This window comes from Paramormyrops kingsleyae, chromosome 14, assembly GCF_048594095.1.
Source record: "Paramormyrops kingsleyae isolate MSU_618 chromosome 14, PKINGS_0.4, whole genome shotgun sequence".
Lineage (NCBI taxonomy): Eukaryota > Metazoa > Chordata > Actinopteri > Osteoglossiformes > Mormyridae > Paramormyrops > Paramormyrops kingsleyae.
Genome location: NC_132810.1, coordinates 28,232,140 through 28,251,084, shown reverse-complemented (window position 1 = coordinate 28,251,084; position 18,945 = coordinate 28,232,140). Strand labels below are relative to the sequence as shown.

At 40.6% G+C, this 18,945-nt stretch overlaps 1 protein-coding gene across 7 annotated transcripts in view; it reads right to left on the bottom strand.

Annotated features, from left to right (window-relative positions):
• Positions 1–18,945, bottom strand: part of heatr5a (HEAT repeat containing 5a) — a 187,825-nt gene that overhangs the window by 15,653 nt on the left and 153,227 nt on the right. For 4 of the 7 annotated variants that reach the window (XR_011982490.1, XM_072698932.1, XM_072698927.1 and 1 more), the window contains exons 22-26: positions 13,291–13,317; positions 11,664–11,808; positions 11,336–11,515; positions 10,784–11,026; positions 128–309 (exon numbers count right to left, since the gene is read on the bottom strand). Coding sequence is in view for 6 of the 7 variants with exons in the window: in XM_072698932.1 (XP_072555033.1) it covers positions 128–309; positions 10,784–11,026; positions 11,336–11,515; positions 11,664–11,808; positions 13,291–13,317 (777 nt within the window). In the remaining variant the exon portion in view is untranslated. The remainder of the gene's footprint in view (positions 1–127; positions 310–10,783; positions 11,027–11,335; positions 11,516–11,663; positions 11,809–13,290; positions 13,318–18,945) is intronic. The other 3 variants (XM_072698928.1, XM_072698930.1, XM_072698931.1) reach the window with 3 other exon arrangements.

Genomic DNA, 18,945 nt, shown 5'->3' with positions numbered 1-18,945 from the left:
AAAGACTTAAACTTACTAAATATAATCACAGACAGAGAAGGATGCTGGCTGCTGACATCTGAAAACCTGAGAATATTATACAAGATGAGAAAGAGGGCAGGGAAGTAAAGGGAAACTACATGCTTACATTAGCCTGGTACTGCTCCAGGAGGACATGACCCGGAAACTCAGGCTCGGGGAGAGCAGCAAACTTGCGGATGATGATGAGGAGCATCTGCAGGCCTGAGATCCGGAGTGGCTTGCTGGGGTCAGTGGCAGCCATAAAGGCCATTCGTATCAAGTCGGCAAGGTACAGGACTAGAAAGTCTCCTGGGAAGAACAGCACAGAGAGTAGCTTAATATTTCACTATTCAAACAATTGAACTTATTTCCCCTGGAAGAAAATACAACTGAATTCGGCAACATGTAGTGCAGTGTCTTTCAACCTTGGGGTCCACTGAAATGTCTAGTAATTGATAAAAAAATTACTGCTAAAAAATATTTTTTCAACTAATTATTATTCTTTAAAAAATTATGATTAAAATACCATATACAATCCTGTATTGTTTCACATTCATAAATATCAATAAATATTAGACATGCACCGATCAGACATTCGGATAGGTATCGGCGCCGATTCAGACCTATTTGACGGATCGGGTATCGGCCATGCGTGCCCGATCCACGTCCTATATTTACTTATTTAGTTTTTGGCAATCTCTAAATCCTAAAATCTCCTATTTCGTCTTAAATCTATTTGTACAATCAATTGCAAGACAGCTCTTTCCCATTTTACATGTTTTTTTTTTTGCGGAATTCAAATCGAACACTCAGTCTTTTTTGCTGCTCAGTGGGTGCGAGTACCGTGACTTCCGCCTGCTGTGACGTCATGTGCATACCTTTCGCAGTACGAGGAGGGTAAGATAAGACGCGCCGATTTGGGAGTATTTCACGCTTTCAACAGAAACCAGTAGCACAGCGATTTGCAATCTTTGTAAAATAAAGTTTTGAGAGGTGGGAATAGCGTTTAATGGACAATCCCACTTAACAAAGTGCACGCAACTGCGAGACAAAAAAGCAATGGATGATTCGGGAGTCGCTAACCTGGACTGTCTTGCGAACTCGCTGCAGCTTGTGATACAAGAGGGGCTGCCATCGCAACGAAGTGTAACTGAACTGACGCCAATGGGAGAAAAATTGTGTTAAAATTTAAGTTTTCGCCACTTGTGTGTATACTTGTTTTGAAGATCGGAATGTGTATAGGAATCGGATCGGAAATGAAAAAATGTGGATCGGCCCATCCCTGATACTGTATATATAAACAAGTTCAAATAAAATGATCGCGATCACCTTCAGCCTTGTAAAGACGAGCTCGCCTAACTGTGCATGTGATCAAGGAAAATAAAATGTGACTTTGTGCACTAGTCTGGCTACTCTGTATTTGCAACACGGTATAACAAATATGATCAAAAACTAATTCTAGAGGGAAAAAAGTCTATGGGGTCGCCAGAAATTTGTGATGTCAAAATGGGCTCTCAGGCCAAAAAAGGTTGGGAACCACTGATGTAGTGTAAAGGGTGGGCAATACAGCCAAATTGTCATATCATGATTTTTCTGGTAAGAATTGTGATCCACAATATATATTGCGATTGTTTTGTTTGTTTACAAACCAACTGAAGCAGAATGTATTGTGACGCCATGGGGATGACTAGTAAAGACTTTTGTGTTTGGCATACTGGTATGCTTCACAGTGCAGGGTTCCCACGCGTCCTGGAAAACCTGAAAATTTTGAGGGCTATTTTCCAGTCATTGAAATGACCTGGAAACTGATAGAAATGGCCATATGTGCTGGAAATAATCTTTCTTGTCCTGGAATTTTATTTCTGTTTTCGCTTTTTAATTTTTCTGTTTGAAACAGCTCGCTGTTTGTAAGTCTAGATATGATGACAGCTGAGCTAGGCCGTGGCCTCTGCTGCGCAATGTCTCTACCTACTGAGACATGTATAGGCAATTATATTTGAGTTTTGCTCTAGCTTGATAGTAGCTGACAGGAGAACAAGAGAACATCAGTTCATCACTTGAAATTTCTGCTGAGTGCATGACTGTAAGTATGACCACAGTGCATCTGGTGCAACTGACAGTTTTGTATACTTCATACTGTCTGATGTGGACCCAGGTCGCATGTTAAACGTCAAGTAAATTGGCGATGCTAATTTCTGTTAGCCTGTTAATGGCAATTTTCATTAGGTGTTTGCATAGTGCTAGTTGTCTAATGACGGTAATCGATCTAAAATCATTTTGTAGGCCTATGTGGTCCCACTATTAAGCAAATAAATTCAGTGAACCAAACCTAAAATAGCAAGAACATGATAACAGTCTTAAAAAGAATTAGACTAAGAGCTTCTGCTTTCATTTAAAACAAATGGGGCTTAGGCTACTTGAAGCCTACATCTAAATGCCTGTGCTTGTGTGTTTGTGTAGGTTTTTGTGATATCCTTGCAACCGAGCAATCACCACACAATAAATATTACTTGGCTTGTGCCGTTTATTTGCACAACTGAGCACACTTCTCATTATTTAGATAAAATCTAATGCCTATAGTAAAAGTGTTGCTAAAAAAAAGAAAGAGGTCATCGGTCTGGATGCAGTATTATCAGACCTCAAGGAGCGTCTTCTGAGGTGTTGGTAGAGCAACACCACTAGTGTTTCTAAACCGAAGCCTACACCAGATGCCTTTTTCATAGGTTACACTACAGTGACTTATAGATTGTTTGTTTGTTTCCAATATACTGGAGTTCAGGCTGTTATCCTTTGTTCCTAGTATTCTTTCTAGTTTAACCAAGTTTTTAACTCAGGAATTGATGGTAAGGCTATCATGATTTAAAATGGATGTATTTAGCTTCTTTTCCCAGAAAGATAAGTTCTTTATTATAATCCTTGTCATTGACTTATGCAAATTCTACAGCTGCTGTATTCCCAGTAAAGCTACCAGTTGAAAGTTAACTCTGACTTTCTGTTTTGTCACGCGCCAGTTGTTGCATATATTAGTGTTATAGGCATAATACACGATATAGGCAATAAATTGGCTTTATGCAGTTTTGTTTGATACAAACATTGTACATAAATGTATTGAACTAACTACTGAAATTAGGTCACTATGTTAGCCTATTTCATGACCACATGCAGTGCACGTCTTTAGCTACCTACGGCTGCCAGGCTCCTGCTAGTCTTATGCCTATCAATAATGAGACCTTTGAATCTTTCATTCCTATAAAAAACTCAGGACTCTTGAGCTTAATTTCCTCCTGTAAATCCTCTACTAGCCTCGTAGACCCAATTCCTACAAAATTCTTCAAGGAAATTGCACCGCAGATTAGCAATATCCTGTTAAATGTGTTAAACTCATCTCTTAAGCTTGGATATGTTCCAAAACCTTTTAAAATGGCTGTTATTAGACCCGTCCTAAAGAAACCAAATCTTGAACCTAGTGTTTTAGGAAACTATAGACCTATCTCAAATCTTCCTTTCATTTCAAAGATCATGGAAAAGGTTGTAGTTCATCAGTTGTCTTCTTTCCTACAAAAAAATAATACTAATGAATTATATCAGTCTGACTTTAGACCAAACCATAGCACAGAAACTGCTCTAGTCAAAGTAATGAATGATTTACTAAAGGCTTCTGACCGTGGGTGTATATCGCTGTTGGTATTACTAGATTTAATTGCAGCATTCGATACTGTGGACCATAATATCCTCTTGGACCGGTTAGAAGGTGTAGTTGGCATTACGGGGACAGCACTCTCTTGGTTCTACTTATATTTAACTGATCGCTATCAGTATGCTCATGTGAACAACAAATCATCCAAGGCCACCAAAGTCACATATGGTGTCCCACAGGGATCAGTACTGGGCCCACTACTGTTTACCCTATACACGCTACCTCTTGGTAACATTATTAGAAATCATGGTGTTGGGTTTCATTGTTATGCAGATGATACACAGTTATATATATCTGTTAACTCTGATGATACATCACTCCTATCTCGGTTAGAAGACTGACTGTTAGATATCCGGTGCTGGATGGCAAAAAAAATCCTAATGTTAAACACAGAAAAAACAGAAGTACTGGTAATTGGTCCCAAGGCTGCAAGAAATAAGTTTCACCACCTCAGCATTAGTGGCCTTCCTACACAACCTAACACGGTGGTTGGAAATCTTGGTCTTCTGGTTGATTCAGATCTATGTTTTGATGCTCACATAAAAAGTATTACTAGAACTGCGTTTTATCATCTACGGAACATAGCCAAGCTTCGTATGATGCTCTCACTACGTGATGCAGAAAAATTAATACATGCCTTTGTAACTTCCAGATTGGACTACTGTAATGCCCTCCTTTCTGGTTGCCCGTCTGGATCCTTACATGAACTTCAGCTGGTACAGAATGCAGCAGCCAGAGTTCTCACAAACACTAAACAATTTGATCACATTACACCGGTCTTATCCTCCCTTCATTGGTTACCAGTTAAGTCTCGGATTGACTATAAAATACTGCTATTAACCTATAAAGCACTGAATGGCCTTGCACCAGAATACCTTAGTGATCTGCTGACCTCATACAACCCCCGCGCTTGCTTCGTTCTCAAGGCACGGGATATCTGTTAGTACCTAGGGTAGAAAGAGCTACGGCAGGCTGCAGAGCTTTCTCCTATAGAGCTCCTCAGCTGTGAAATGGTCTTCCACCGGATGTGCGGGTTTCAGGCTCACTCTCAATATTCAAGTCTAGACTAAAAACACAGCTGTTTAGTTTAGATTATAGGGATACTAGTTCTAGCTCTAGCTAACTCCTCACTCCCAGTTAGACCTATAGTGTGAGGTGTAGAGCTGGGTGGGGATCGGTGCCTTTGGCTTTGGATAAACTGAATTGACAGTGCTGTCGCTCTAGCTTCACAATGGCTTGTGGGATTGGAGTGCTGACATTTCAGGGACTCCCCATGCCTGCATTCCCACTTGCCTGTCCCTCCTACTTATGCTGCCATAGCCATATCTGCCGAAGTTTGCACGTTGCACTTCATATTGCACTCATCTAACTTTTAGCACTGCCTATAGTCTCCCCTAATTTGACTAATTGCATATTTTATTTCCCCTACTCCTCCTGGGGGGTGCTGCCTGGAGACCTCAATCTATCAAGATGTCCAGCACACCCTGCAACATATGTGACGTCACCACTACCAATGACGTCCGTGCATCCAGCTCACCGTTCTGCCTGTGTCATCTTCCATGTATGACCCGCTGCCGGCCTTCTGGTTGCCTGGCGATTGGAGGGAGCGTTGGCACCGGCTGTCATCTCCCCCCTGCTCCCCGTTTGTGTCTGAAATTTTACTGTATTTGACTCTCCCTGCCGGCCCCTGGAGGATGGGCTCCCCCTTTGAGTCTGGTCCCTCCCAAGGTTTCTTCCTTCTCGGGAGTTTTTCCTTGCCACTGTTGCCTATGGCTTACTCACTGGGGGCTTTGGGTGGGGATGCTGTAAAGCACTTTGAGACGATGTAATGTTGTGATAATGCGCTATACAAAAATAAATTTGTTGTTGTTGTTGTTGTGTGATCAACAGCTCTATACTGAACATTATACAATTGCTCAGTATATGCCAGTGTTTGGATAGTTTTCCACAATCCAAGAGGCATTTATTTCTTTAAAAGAGTTTTGCAGTTTAAAACTATGTAACAAAAAGAGGTCAAACAACTGCATTATACATCAATGCATTAATTAGTGTTGCCTTTATGTAATTTAGCATATCGGTGACAGTAAGTCCCTGCATAATCAAAGAGGAATTAAAATGGCGTTAAGCCTGTGACTAAAGTGTATGACTGTATGTCCAGATCCTGTCATGAATTTCCGGAAAAAGCTCCTGGAAATGTCCTGGAAAATGATTCCTTAAAAAGAGTGGGAACCCTGACAGTGTGCCGTAAAGCAGCCTGAAGACTGCATGTACCAGTGTCGATGGTGACAGTTTTCTTCATAGGGGGCAGCCCTGGAGAGCACCTACGGAGGTCATGGGTAGGGCAAACAAGCCACAACTGTGCACTGGCCAGCAGAAAAGTAGCAAAAAGTCAAAAAGAAAATCAGACCAAAGACTGTATATAAACACACAGCAGGACATCGGCGGTGAGAAGCTAGAGGCCTTTGATCAGCAGTCGCTGTAGGGGGAGCAGGAGAGTGACCCAGCCTGACTCATGGGTTGGCTACAGGTGGGGAGGCAACCAGAATGGAGGGTGGTCTCTGCCCTCAAACTGGAGAGCAAGGCCCTCTACTCACAGCAGGGGGCCTTTGAGGGGCACAGTGGCTTGCTGTATTGACGCCAGCTGTCTCTGGATGGCAACCAGCTATGGATGCCCCAGAGCCTCATCACCACATCAGGGAAGCTGTCGGGCCACTTCCATTGGCCCAGCTGCAGCCAGAACACATGCACCACCCCAACGAGTCCAGGCAGCCGGTCCAAAGTACTGCTGCAGACGTATCGAGCTGGTGCGCCCATGGAGAAGGTCGAGGTGGATGTGCTGGGCCCCTTTCGCTGTAGTGATGCTGGGAACTGGTGCGTACTCGTGCCCATGGATTACTTCACCAAGTGACCTGAGGCATACGTTGTTCCTGATCAGAGTAACTGGAGAGGGCTGGGGGAGGTCCACAAGCACCTCTATGATGTCATCTATTGCCTGCGACTACCTGCGCTACAAAAGGCTGTGGTCTTGTACAGGGGTCACCAGGCACTGTATCGCCCCCTGGCCTGACCTGACCCAACCTCCCCTCTGCCCCACCCAGGGGGTCAGGGGACTCTGACAGGCTGGCCGCAGAGGCCCCTGCTATGTTTGGGGGACTTTCTGTTGGACCTGAATGTCGTCAGGGACGTCTGACCCTTCAAGTGGGGGCAATGTGACTCTGTAGGGCTGGTCTGCAGAGACTAATTATTTGTGTACCAGCACACTTTTGCAGTGTTGTAATGCAATGCAGTATCGTAATGTTAGCAGTCTGATGATATATAAAGATTTTTTTTAGCTAACTGGTTAGAAAACTGGTTAGAAACTGAGAGAACTGATTCTCACATACCCAAAGACCAGTTCTGATACTAAGAACAGAAGTACAGAGGACGGTAAAAATCCCCGGTTGTCGTTCTTGTCCCGCCCCAAATATCAAGGATACATCAGTTGCATCCTTGCCAAATGAGACTAATCCCAAGATTCACTGCATCCCAAGTTCATTCTTGGGATGCAAGTTAGCAAGACCGATCTTGCCAAGACCAGAAGTACGATCTTTGCCTTCTTGGTATTGAGAAACACCCCAAGTTATTAAACTGAGATCCACTGAGATAGATAATTGAGAAAGACAGACTATACAGATGAGTTATTCAGGCTGACATTACTATGTTTCATATTGATCTGTTTAGTTGTACAACCCCAATTCCAATGAAGTTGGGACGTATGGTGAATTGTAAACAACAACAGAATGCAATGACATAGAAATCTCATAAACTGATAATTTATTCACAACAGAATACATAAAACAAGTAAAATGTTTAAAGTGAGACATTTTGCTATTTAGTGAAAAATATTGGTTCATTTTGAATTTCATGACAGCAACACGTCTCAAAAAAGTTGGGACGGGGGCAATAGGAGGCTGGAAAAGTTAGTGGTACAAAAACCCAACAGCTGGAGGAACAATTTGCAAATAATTAGGTCAATTGGCAACAGGTCAGTAACATGACTGGGTATAAAAAGAGCGTCACCAATCCCCCTAATACTGCATCGACAAATAGTGGAGCAATTTCAGGAAAGAAGTTCCTCGATGTAAAATTGCAAAGAGGTCGAAAATATCATCATCTACAGTACATAATATAATCAAAAGATTCAGAGAATCTCAGGGATCGAATTTATCGACGGCAAAAGCCGCCGTGCCTTAGCAATTTGCCGTGCTGCCCTGAATATTTACAAGTTCTTGCCGGCAGATACTTGCAGTGCCCTCTTCCTCAGTTGCCTTTGTGCCCTATTGTGTATGTTTAGATCATAATAAAGTCAATAAACTTATGAAATCAAGAACAAGTTCTTCCGTTTTTTACTTCTCTGTCGCCATGTCCATGATGTCTGGGTTGATAAGTGCATCCCATAATTTTACGCTAGCCACGCCTCCATGGTTAAATTATTCAGAGCCGATGCTTACCTCCCTCCAAAACTAATAGCAACATGTTCATAGAATAGCGAGGGTGAGAAGGTTTAGAAGTTCTTTTGAAAATAGCCAGATTTTTTTTAAGGTAATTTCGCTGGTTATGCATGTCTTTCCCAATCATACCGCATCTATTGTTATGGAAATTATCTGTCATTACTTGACGTTGTAATAATTTATAATAGACTGTAATAATTCATAGAAGATTGAAATAATTGATACCAGATGTGCATTGAATTTTAGTGAAAATGGAGAAGGAGTTAGAGCATAAACTGTACTGTCCTGCAGCTGCTGTCACGGGACAGTTCGTAGTGGCTCGCAGAAGTGTTGCGGGACAGTTCGTAGTGGCTCGCGGAAGTGTTGCGGGACAGTTCGTAGTGGCTCGCGGAAGTGTTGCGGGATAGTTAGCAAGTGGCTCGGGACAGTGTTTGAGTGGTTCGGGACAGTCGGTCTAGTTAGTTTTAAAAAGTTAGTTGGCTTGAATATGGTCACTCATGCATTATTTTGAAGTTCTGTTAGTCATGTTAGTGTTCAATGTCTCAGTAAAAAAAAATGTTCATTAAATTAAAGTTTTTATCACTGACAATAGCTGGTTCTGTTTTTTTTCATAAAACATTTCGTCATTACTGAGTAGGTGAATGAAGGCAACAGCATCTTTTTTTCAATAGCTAGTCTAACACTATTTCACAGGGTGCTAATGCATTTATTGCCCTTGAAATGGCAGAATGCTAAATATTTAATGTGTCTGGCTATATACCTTTTTGCCTCAGTGCCCTGGCCAGTAATTCTTGATTGCCTTGGTGCCCTCTGAACCTACGCGAAAATGCCTTATTTGAGGGGATAAAAGGCAAACATTGCTGTGCCCCCCGAACAAAGTAATTCTACCCCTGGAATCTGGAGAAATCTCTGTGTGTAAGGGACAAGTATTCTGGATGCCCATGATCTTCGGGCCCTTAGGCAGCACTGCCTCACAAATAGGCATGATTCTGCAATGGAAATCACTAAATGGGAAAATTTCCAGAAAACGTTATCAGTGAACACAATTCGCCGTGTCATCCAAAGATGCCAGTTAAAACTCATTCAAAGAAGAAGCTGTATTTGAACATGATCCAGAAGCGCTGACATCTTCTCTGGGCCAAAGCTCATTTTAAATGGACTGTGGCTAAGTGGAAAAATGTTCTGTGGTCAGATGAATCTAAATTTGAAATTCTTTTTGGAAACCAGGGATGCCGTATCATCCTGACTAAAGAGGAGAAGGACCACCCAGCGTGTTATCAGCGCTCAGTTCAAAAGCCAGCATCTCTGATGTATGGGGGCGCATTAGTGCATATGGCATGGGCAGCTTGCATATCTGGAAATGCACCATCAATGCTGAAAGGTATATCCAGGTTCTAGAGAAACATATGCTGCCATCCAGACGACATCTCTTTCAGGGAAGACCTTCCATTTTCCAACATGACAATGGCAAACCAACACACTGCATCAATTACAACATAATGGATTTGTAGAAGAAGGGTCCAGGTACTGAACAGGCTAGTTCAGTACCTGGACCCTTCTTCTACGAATCCATTAGCCAGTGGTCCAGATCTTTCACTCATTGAGAACATTTGGCGCATCATAAAACGAAAATTACGACACAGAAGACCTAGGACAGTTGAGCAACTAGAATCCTGTATCTGACAAGAATGGGACAACATCCCCCTCCAAAAACTTGAGCAACTGATCTCCTCAGTCCCCAGACGTTTACAGACTGTTGTTAAAAGAAGAGGGGATGCCACCCAGTGGCAAACATGGCCTTGTCCCAACTTTTTTGAGACGTGTTGCTGTCATGACATTCAAAATTACCTTATATTTTCCTTAAAATGATACATTTTCTCAGATTAAACATTTGATGTATTTTCTATGTTTTGTTATGAATAAAATATGGGTTTATGAGATTTCCATATCATTGCATTCTGTTTTTATTTACAATTTGCACAACGTCTCAACTTCCAAATTCATTGGAATTGGGGTTGTAGTAATATTTCAGCCAGAGGCAGAGGAACAGGGGGGGGGGGGGGTGGTTGGGTTACAGCATGTCGGTTTGTTCTCTCGTTATAATTATAGTGTTAAGTAATGCACGTGTAACTGTACAGTCATTGGAAGCTCAGCTTTGCCATACTTATGCCTTATGTTTGTAACGTGCTATTTGCCTCACCTGTACGTTGCTTTGGACAAAACCATCTGCTAAATAAAACTTAATGTAAATGTAGTGCTGTATCACAATTCTCTCAATAACTTTGAAATGCATATTGTGGACACAGTTGCAAGGGGTTAGGATAAAATACTCTCATTTCGTCCACCATAAGTGTGGTATGATATTTGGTATTCAAAAAAAGGGGATAAGGAAATCCTTAACAGTACATGCCATATAGCAAATATGACGCCCTGAAAATCTGCTTTGGGAAGATTTCTTTGTGAACTAATATAAAGCAGCAAGAGAGGACATGCACTTAGTGTGAGTGTCAGTGTGAATGTCAGCGAGGAAAGCCTCGGGTTTTGGCCAGCACTGGGAATCAGAACAGGCTTTGCCGTGCGGTGCGACTGTGCTCACCGGCAGATTCCTGCAGGCGGCGCTCCTGAGCCAGGGCCATGTTGAAATGGGCACGGTCGCCGCTCTCACACTGCGCGATGATGCGGCACACACACTTGGTGGCGAAGACGCGTGTGGACCAGCGTGGGTGGCTGAAAGGGCTGCCGGACTCTGCCGTGCAGGTATAGATGGAGTCATCGTCAGCACGGTCCCCTCCCTCCTCTTCCTGGTGTGTCTCCACAGCGGCTACAGTGGCAGTCTCTGCTAAAACAGCAGTGATTCCGCATGTAGAGCTTTTCCCTCAGGCTGTTTGACTGTTTAGTGCATGTCCCATGTATGACAGAGTTGAGATGCCAATACAGATACTTAGACCAGATGCAGGAGCACAGGGAAACCATGGTAGGAAAAGCCTAAGCTCAATATGAGCCTAAGCTCAATTGTTTAACAGTTCAAGTTCAACTTTGAAAACAGACTGTACACTGTGAGCTGCACATTGGATCAGGTGTTGCAGTGCCTCACAGTAAGTAAAGCATCAGACTTATCACTCCTGTACTGTAATTACATTGCACCCACCAGCAGAGGCTGACAAGACATCCTTGCACAGCTTGAGCCAATGGGACAGCTTTGCCACAGCCATGGAACCCAACATGTGATTCAGTGTCTCTCGGAGATCCTGGCACAACTGTGGATCTGACTCCCGGTCCAACAGGCTAAACAGTGCCCCCTCCAGGCCAATCTCCTTTATAGTGATATCTGCAGATTAAAAAGGACCATACAATAAGAAAATTAGAATTTGAGCTACTGCAGTGATTTTTTTTTTGGCCTTAAATATTTCAATTAATACAATGGCTTTAGAGTAAAACCAAAAGCAACCATTATGACTTGTAGTTGTGTTGCTCACCCAGCAAACTGTTATCCCTGCGTGGGAGATCCTTGACCAGGGCCACTGCATGCTCAGACACCTCCACAGCCTCCCGTTGGGCCAGCTGCCTGAGGCAGGCCACCACTGCCCTCCGGAGGGAGAGGTAGGAACTGCAAAGGTTTGCCTGCAGACACAGCAGCACTTCTCTGTTGTACTTCATATAAAATACACCTTAAAAGTAATTCAAAACCCGCCCACACAGAAAATTGCTATTAAGATATTCTCTGAATGCAAATACATGCTTTTTAGAAAATAAAATATTCAACTTGCAGTTATAGAAACTACAGAAAAGGCCTCTACAATGAACAAGTTTTGCCGAAAAAAACAGCCGTGTACAGCTTTCCTTGTTTCAGAGGATTGTTTTAGCCAATTTCAGTGAAAGGCAGAAAGGATGCAAACATATGAGCTAAAATAAGACAAGAAATTTCTTATTCTTGCAGAAAAAATACTGTTTTTAAAATGAGAACGAGCAGATACCGATATTCAGCCTTTAACGCCAACACACCATCATAAGCAAACAATCAGTCCAAGCAGTTTGTACACACAACACAAACAATAAGCAAAACAAATATGTATAAATGCATAATCCACCAGGGGCTAACGATGGTTAATCATGTATGCAGTGCTTGAAGTGGGCCGGAACGCAGTTCCGGAACTTCTGTATTTTCGTCTTTTGGGTTCCGCCACTTTTTTCTGCGTTCCGGTACTTACTGAAACTGATCCGACGCAGCGACAGTGGCCCAAGAATAGACAATATCACAAGACCGATAAAAGACTACATGTTGTTTTAATGGTTTTTCAGTATTCCATTTGTGAATTAGAAAAAAGTAGCCTATGCCTATAGGTTATTGCTTGGAAGAATGATTAAATTAAAATAGTTTGAACCAACACATCCTAAAGACTTGATTTTTTTTTCACCGCACAAATGTCAAATGTCGGAAAATTAGAGTTCCTGCACTTATTTTTTCCCACTTCAAGCACTGCATGTATGAGAAGCACATTCAGTGTGACAGGAGTGTGCAGACAGGGATACTGTTAAATCTTGGTTAACCAAATGCACCAGCCACACTTCTCAATTTGGGGGCTGTAGTAATGCTCCATCTTCAATATTTACAAAAGAGACCCATAAACAAGTCATAGCAGTAAGCTATAGCAGTAAAAAGCAATTTCTTAACTGACAGTAATACATGATAATTGCATTATGAACTGTTTATTAATATGAAGGGGAAAAATCTAGTATTTATTTGCTTGTTCTCGCAACATATACTGCTTACACATTGCAACAGGTGTGTGAAACCTGTCAAGTAAAGAAGAAAAACTCAAAATTTAATTTAAATAAATGGACCAATGAAGAGCATACATCAACAAACTTTAACATTGCAACAAACTGCTGTCATGACCAAAGGTGTGAAAAGCTGCAAAACAAATATCCCATGCTGTGTCTGCTTAGGGTTAGTAGATGAAACAAAATTAAAATCAGGATGACTGGGGCGAGGAACATAAGAAGCCGGAATAAATAAATCATGTCAAATTAGAGCTGAGTGCACGGCATATGCAAGAGAACAATGTGTACATTGTACATCTGCAAATCTGGGGAAGAACCTACCAACACAGAATAATCCAACAAGATGCCCTGCATGAGAGAGCAGAACACAGGTCCATCACTGAGGGGGAGGGCTCACAACATTAGTACATTTACAGACTACACCCAAGGACAAAGAAAAGGCCCCCAGTCACCTTCATTTGTAGATAACCAGGAATCCACCACTCAGATTTGCAGTCATGTTTATTCCAGTAAAGGCAATTCAAGTAATATATGTAGCGATATATGGCACTTATCTTAAATAACCTGTTTCTGCTATTTCTTTTTTCATGTCTAAGGGTCTTTTTAAAAAAAAAAAAATATATATATATATATATATATATATATATGAATGTATAAACTATAGCTCAAAACTTAATGTATTCTTTTTCTGATGATTAGGTGAAAGTTAAATATATTTTAGTTGAATTATTATCTGAAATTGCCTGTGTTACAAAACACTACTGTGGAAAAATATCAAACACGACATTGAGGAGTAAGTACATTTTTAACTTGTAATATTTTATAGAAATTTTCTTTAATATCTATATGGAATGATTTAAAGCCATGTGAAATGACTGGTGCTGCAACTTCCAAAGCTTTTATCTGGGTTGGGATATGTAATAAAAAAGTCAGTTATTATATATTTTATTTATTAAAGTGCCCCCCCACACATTCAAAGGGCTTAATAGCAAAACATTAACATATTTTAAATATGTTAAAATATTATACATATTAAATATAAAATATTACATAAAAATGTAAAATATTAACTTCAAACATTGTATGTTACGTTGTCTTCAGATTGTTCCATGCCAGCTACTCACCTCCTCAAAACAGCACAAGAAATGGACAAGGTCACAAATGCTTCATCCCAAACAAAAACTGCTGTCATGTGCCTGCGACTGTGTGCCCCATGTGACTAAGTCATCACTGATACAGATGGGATGTGAGTTTGAAACATGTCTACGACCCAAAGCTACTTTAACTTAACAAGGCCTACAAAAAGATTAATTAAAAATGAGGGATTTATTTAATATAAATGTGTTAGAAATTCACACACTGACTGATGGATATTCACACTCACATCCCTTAGGGTTAGGCCTGACAAAGACTCAGTCACCTCTTCCAGCACGTGGAGAGATGATGCTTACTACGCTTCAGCGGCACATCCCTGTAAACCCTGAGGTTTCCAGCACTCCTGCCAGTGCATTTTATTTTTGCTGACTGGACCCTCCTGTCAGATGATTTTATTTTTACTACTTATGCCCTCACTAACACACACATCTCCTGTGTATGTCCCTGGGTGCTGCTATGGGTGGCTGCCCTTTGCGGACAACTTACTCTACAAAAAAAGAACAAAGGTGTAAAGACAATTTCCCCACGGGGATCAATAAAGTTTCGATGATTATTATTATTATTGTTATTATTATTATAGCAGCAAAGTATAGATTTTCTTGCAGCACTAAACACAATAACATGACTGTTAGTTCCGACAGTAATGACCTTTCAGTTCAGACAAAAAAGAACATGACAATATATAATGCAGAACTAGAGAAAGATACAGATGCTGCCAAATTACTGGTAATAAATACTAAATAATCACCATGAATGAAAATAATGGTTTTCACATGCAAAAAATCCAGTCAACAAATGGTAAATGAATGCATTGTATGTAATGTGTGTATTGCTGGGCTCTCTACTCACAGAAAGGCAGGACTCCAGGTTGGTGAGGTTGACGTGGTAATGTGTGTGATGTGTGTAATGTGTATAATAAAGTCAAACAGGTTTATTGTCATTTGAACCATATACACCACATACACAGTACACGGTGAAATGAAACATTATTCCTCCAGAACCAAGCTGCAACACAAAGAACAAAAACAGAAACAACACAAGACTACACAAGTGCAGGCAGGACAGAACTATACAGAGTGCAGGGAGAGCAAAGAGACAGAGCGCAAAATAAACACAGGATAGTAAGGGCCTTATAATTGATAACGAAATTGATATAGTAAATGAGTTTAATGATTATTTCTCACGGGTGTTCACAGTAGAGAACACAAGTAACTTACCACCAATTAATACAAATACAGCATCGTCTATGACCAATATATGTATAACTGAAGTTGATGTGATACTAAGCCTAGCTAAACTCAAAATAAATAAATCGCAGGGCCCTGATGGCATCTTACCTATAGTCTTAAAAGAGATGAGGGATATTATTGGCCAACCTTTAACTTTAATATTCCAGAAATCGTTATCTGCGGGTGTGGTACCATCAGATTGGAAGCATGCTAATATAACACCCATATTCAAAAAAGGGGATAGAAGTAATCCAGCAAACTATAGGCCAATCAGTTTAACTAGCATTACTGGAAAAATAATGGAAGCTACAATTCAAGTGAAAATGGTAGATTACCTAGATGCAAATAACATTATAAAGGATAGCCAACATGGATTTAGGAGAGGTAGATCCTGCTTAACGAATCTACTTGAGTTCTTTGAGGAAGCTACAAGTGAAATTGATCACAAAAAGGCCTATGATGTGATTTACTTAGATTTCCAGAAGGCCTTTGATGTTGTCCCCCACAAACGGCTCTTGCTAAAGCTTAAAGCTGCAGGGATTTTAGGAACTGTGGCAGCTTGGATCAAAAACTGGCTAACTGACAGGAAGCAGCGAGTAGTTATTAGAGGCACAATGTCACAGTGGGCCTCTGTTCATAGTGGGGTACCGCAGGGTTCAATTTTAGGACCACTATTGTTCCTAATTTACATTAGCCTAATGATATTGACACAAATACATACAGTAAACTGGTTAAATTTGCAGACGACACCAAGGTGGGCGGTGTAGCAGATACTGATCTAGCAGCAGAGAGGCTTCAACGGGATCTGGATTTAATTAGCGAATGGGCTGATACTTGGCAGATGAAATTTAACACAGATAAATGTAAGGTAATCCATGCAGGGAGCAGAAATATAAAGTACAGATATTTTATGGGTTCCACTGAAATAAAGGTAGCTGAAAACGAGAAAGATCTCGGTATGTATGTTGATGCTTCCATGTCCCACTCTCGCCAGTGTGGGGAAGCAATAAAAAAGGCCAAGGGTTATATCTCTAGGTGTGTGGAGTTTAAGTCAAAGGAGGTGATGTTACACTTATATAATTCCTTGGTAAGACCCCACCTAGAATACTGTGTGCAGGTTTGGTCACCATACCTCAAGAAGGACATTGCTGCCTTAGAAAAGGTGCAACGAAGAGCTACGAGAATGATTCCTGGTCTTAGAGGAATGTCTTATGAGGAGAGGTTAGCGGAACTGAATCTGTTTAGCCTTGAGCAAAGGAGACTAAGGGTGGATATGATTCAGGTCTATAAGATTCTAAAGGGACTATTTCAAATGACTATTTCAATATTAGTCTAAATTAGTGTTAATTTCGTCACGTATTTTTAATTTAGTCTTAGTCTTAGTCTTGTGCCAAATGTCCTTGTTAGTTTTAGTCATATTTAGTCATTCACATATCTTTTTTTGTTAGTCAAGTTTTAGTCGACTAAAAGTCTCGTCATTTTAGTCTAGTTTTAGTCAAAAGAAAACTCAAGGTATCTTGGTCAAGTTTTAGTCGACTAAAAGTCTTTTAATTTTAGTCTAGTTTTAGTCAAAAAAGAACTCAATATATTTTAGTCTAGCTTTAGTCAAAAAATTGTAGTCTTTTTTAAAATAACACATTATTACTGAGATTATTACTAGGGGTGCACCGATTGCAGTTTTCTGGCCGATCAACGATCACCGATCCTTAGGCAACCTTACCTGCCGATCTCGATTTTTTTTTTGCCGATCTTGTTTCTTTCATAACTAAAAGACAGTTACTTCAATGTTTCCATTTTTATTGAGTAAATTGATATGAATACTCACAAAACATGAGGTAGTGTCCTCAAATATAAATGAACATATAAATGAGCATTGCTGTTTGAAGTACAAAATCATATTTTTTCTTCCAGACTTTAATTTCTCTAATTTTGTAAAAAAAAAATATATATATAGCTGTTATGACACACTTGTCCAAAAAATAGGGAGGGAGGCAGCCTGCACTGCACCTCCCTCGGGAATGGGAGAAAAGGCTGATTTAACCCTCTGGGGCCTAGGGGTAGGAAACACACTTTCACTGACTGGGGTATGATCACACATTTCATCACACTTAATTCATGGCAAATAAATTATTTCTTATATATTTGTTTTGCCATTACACTCATCTTTATTTTAATATATATTGTAAATATGTCAGATTTTTGTTAAGTTTGAAATTTGACATCAAAGTATAGACATTGCAAAATGCAGTTTGGAACACTTGCAGAAACATTAGAAAAGTACATAGTAAGCAATGCTGGCAGTTTGTTTTGATCCCAGATATCTGATCACCAAAGTCTTGGCTACATGAAGATGACTAAATGGTGTAGATGCAACATTAATTTGGATAAATAAATAAGAAAAACCTAACTCATGTAACTATTTCTGGCTCCTTTCATTGAATATGTAGCAACTTTCATGTGTATGAATGAGCCATTGTCACCTGGCCACGTCCCCAACCCCCTTTTATGGCGCTGAAGGGGATGTATCTGGATCGCGTTTCACCGTTGCGCTGTTAATCAAATTACCATGCGAATGCGATTTGAATACGCGCTAATGCGGCTATTTAGAATGTGAATAGCGATCTTCGGGTGACAGCGGTACTACACGCCCCCGATGCAGGTAAAACAAAGTAAGATGACATGGTTTATTTTTTTGCCGATTTAACCTAATTAAAAAAACTTTAATACTTCCGACAATGGACGTTTTGAAAAGAAGACAGATTACGGATTTAGCCAGCGTTTTTTTCATGATTATACATTAAGATTTCAGCGAGATATTTATAAACTGGAATAGATGCGAAAAGTACGCGATGTCGTCGACGACATACTCGACCCCAAAGAGTTAAAAGCATATAACTAAGATTGGTGGATCTCATGGGAATATGGTCGATTTCTGATCCCCTCAAATTAACGTGATCGAGGCCGATCGATCGGTGCGCCGATCGATCGGTGCACCCCTAATTATTACTGATACACACAAAAAAAAGTGTTTCACATATCTCAAACATTGGTTAAATGTCATAATTACCTGACAAAATACATTTGTTGAATGATTTTTGTTGAATGCAAATGTTAAACGTGTCTGGTTTTCAATTTCTGATTTAGGAGACACATTCACAAATGATTAACCTGTTCTGAAGAGCATTTTATTTTAACCAACACAATTCAAAAGCTGGGTCCCAACAGACTCCGACTGACAACTTAAGTTACAAAGATGTCGTTTAAGGATGGTGGTGTTTTCCCCGAAATTCTTTGTCCGCAATGTTTCCCGTCAGTTATGATGACACATTCTGACTTTTTGTCAGTATCATTGTACTTAAAATGCGACCAAATATCGAGCCTCTTCCTTCGACCTAGCATGTCGTCGTCGCTCGTCACTCGTGTTCGCTTTGTGTGTTGTGTGTTCAGCAGGAGTATGAGACCTGTAACTTGAGCAACAGCGCGAAGCCGCGAAATCGTTCTGAATATTTTAAAGCCGTAACAGCTGATGAAAAAGCAGAGACGATTGTAGACGAAAATGAAGAGAGATTTTATCTTAGTTTTTATTTTATGC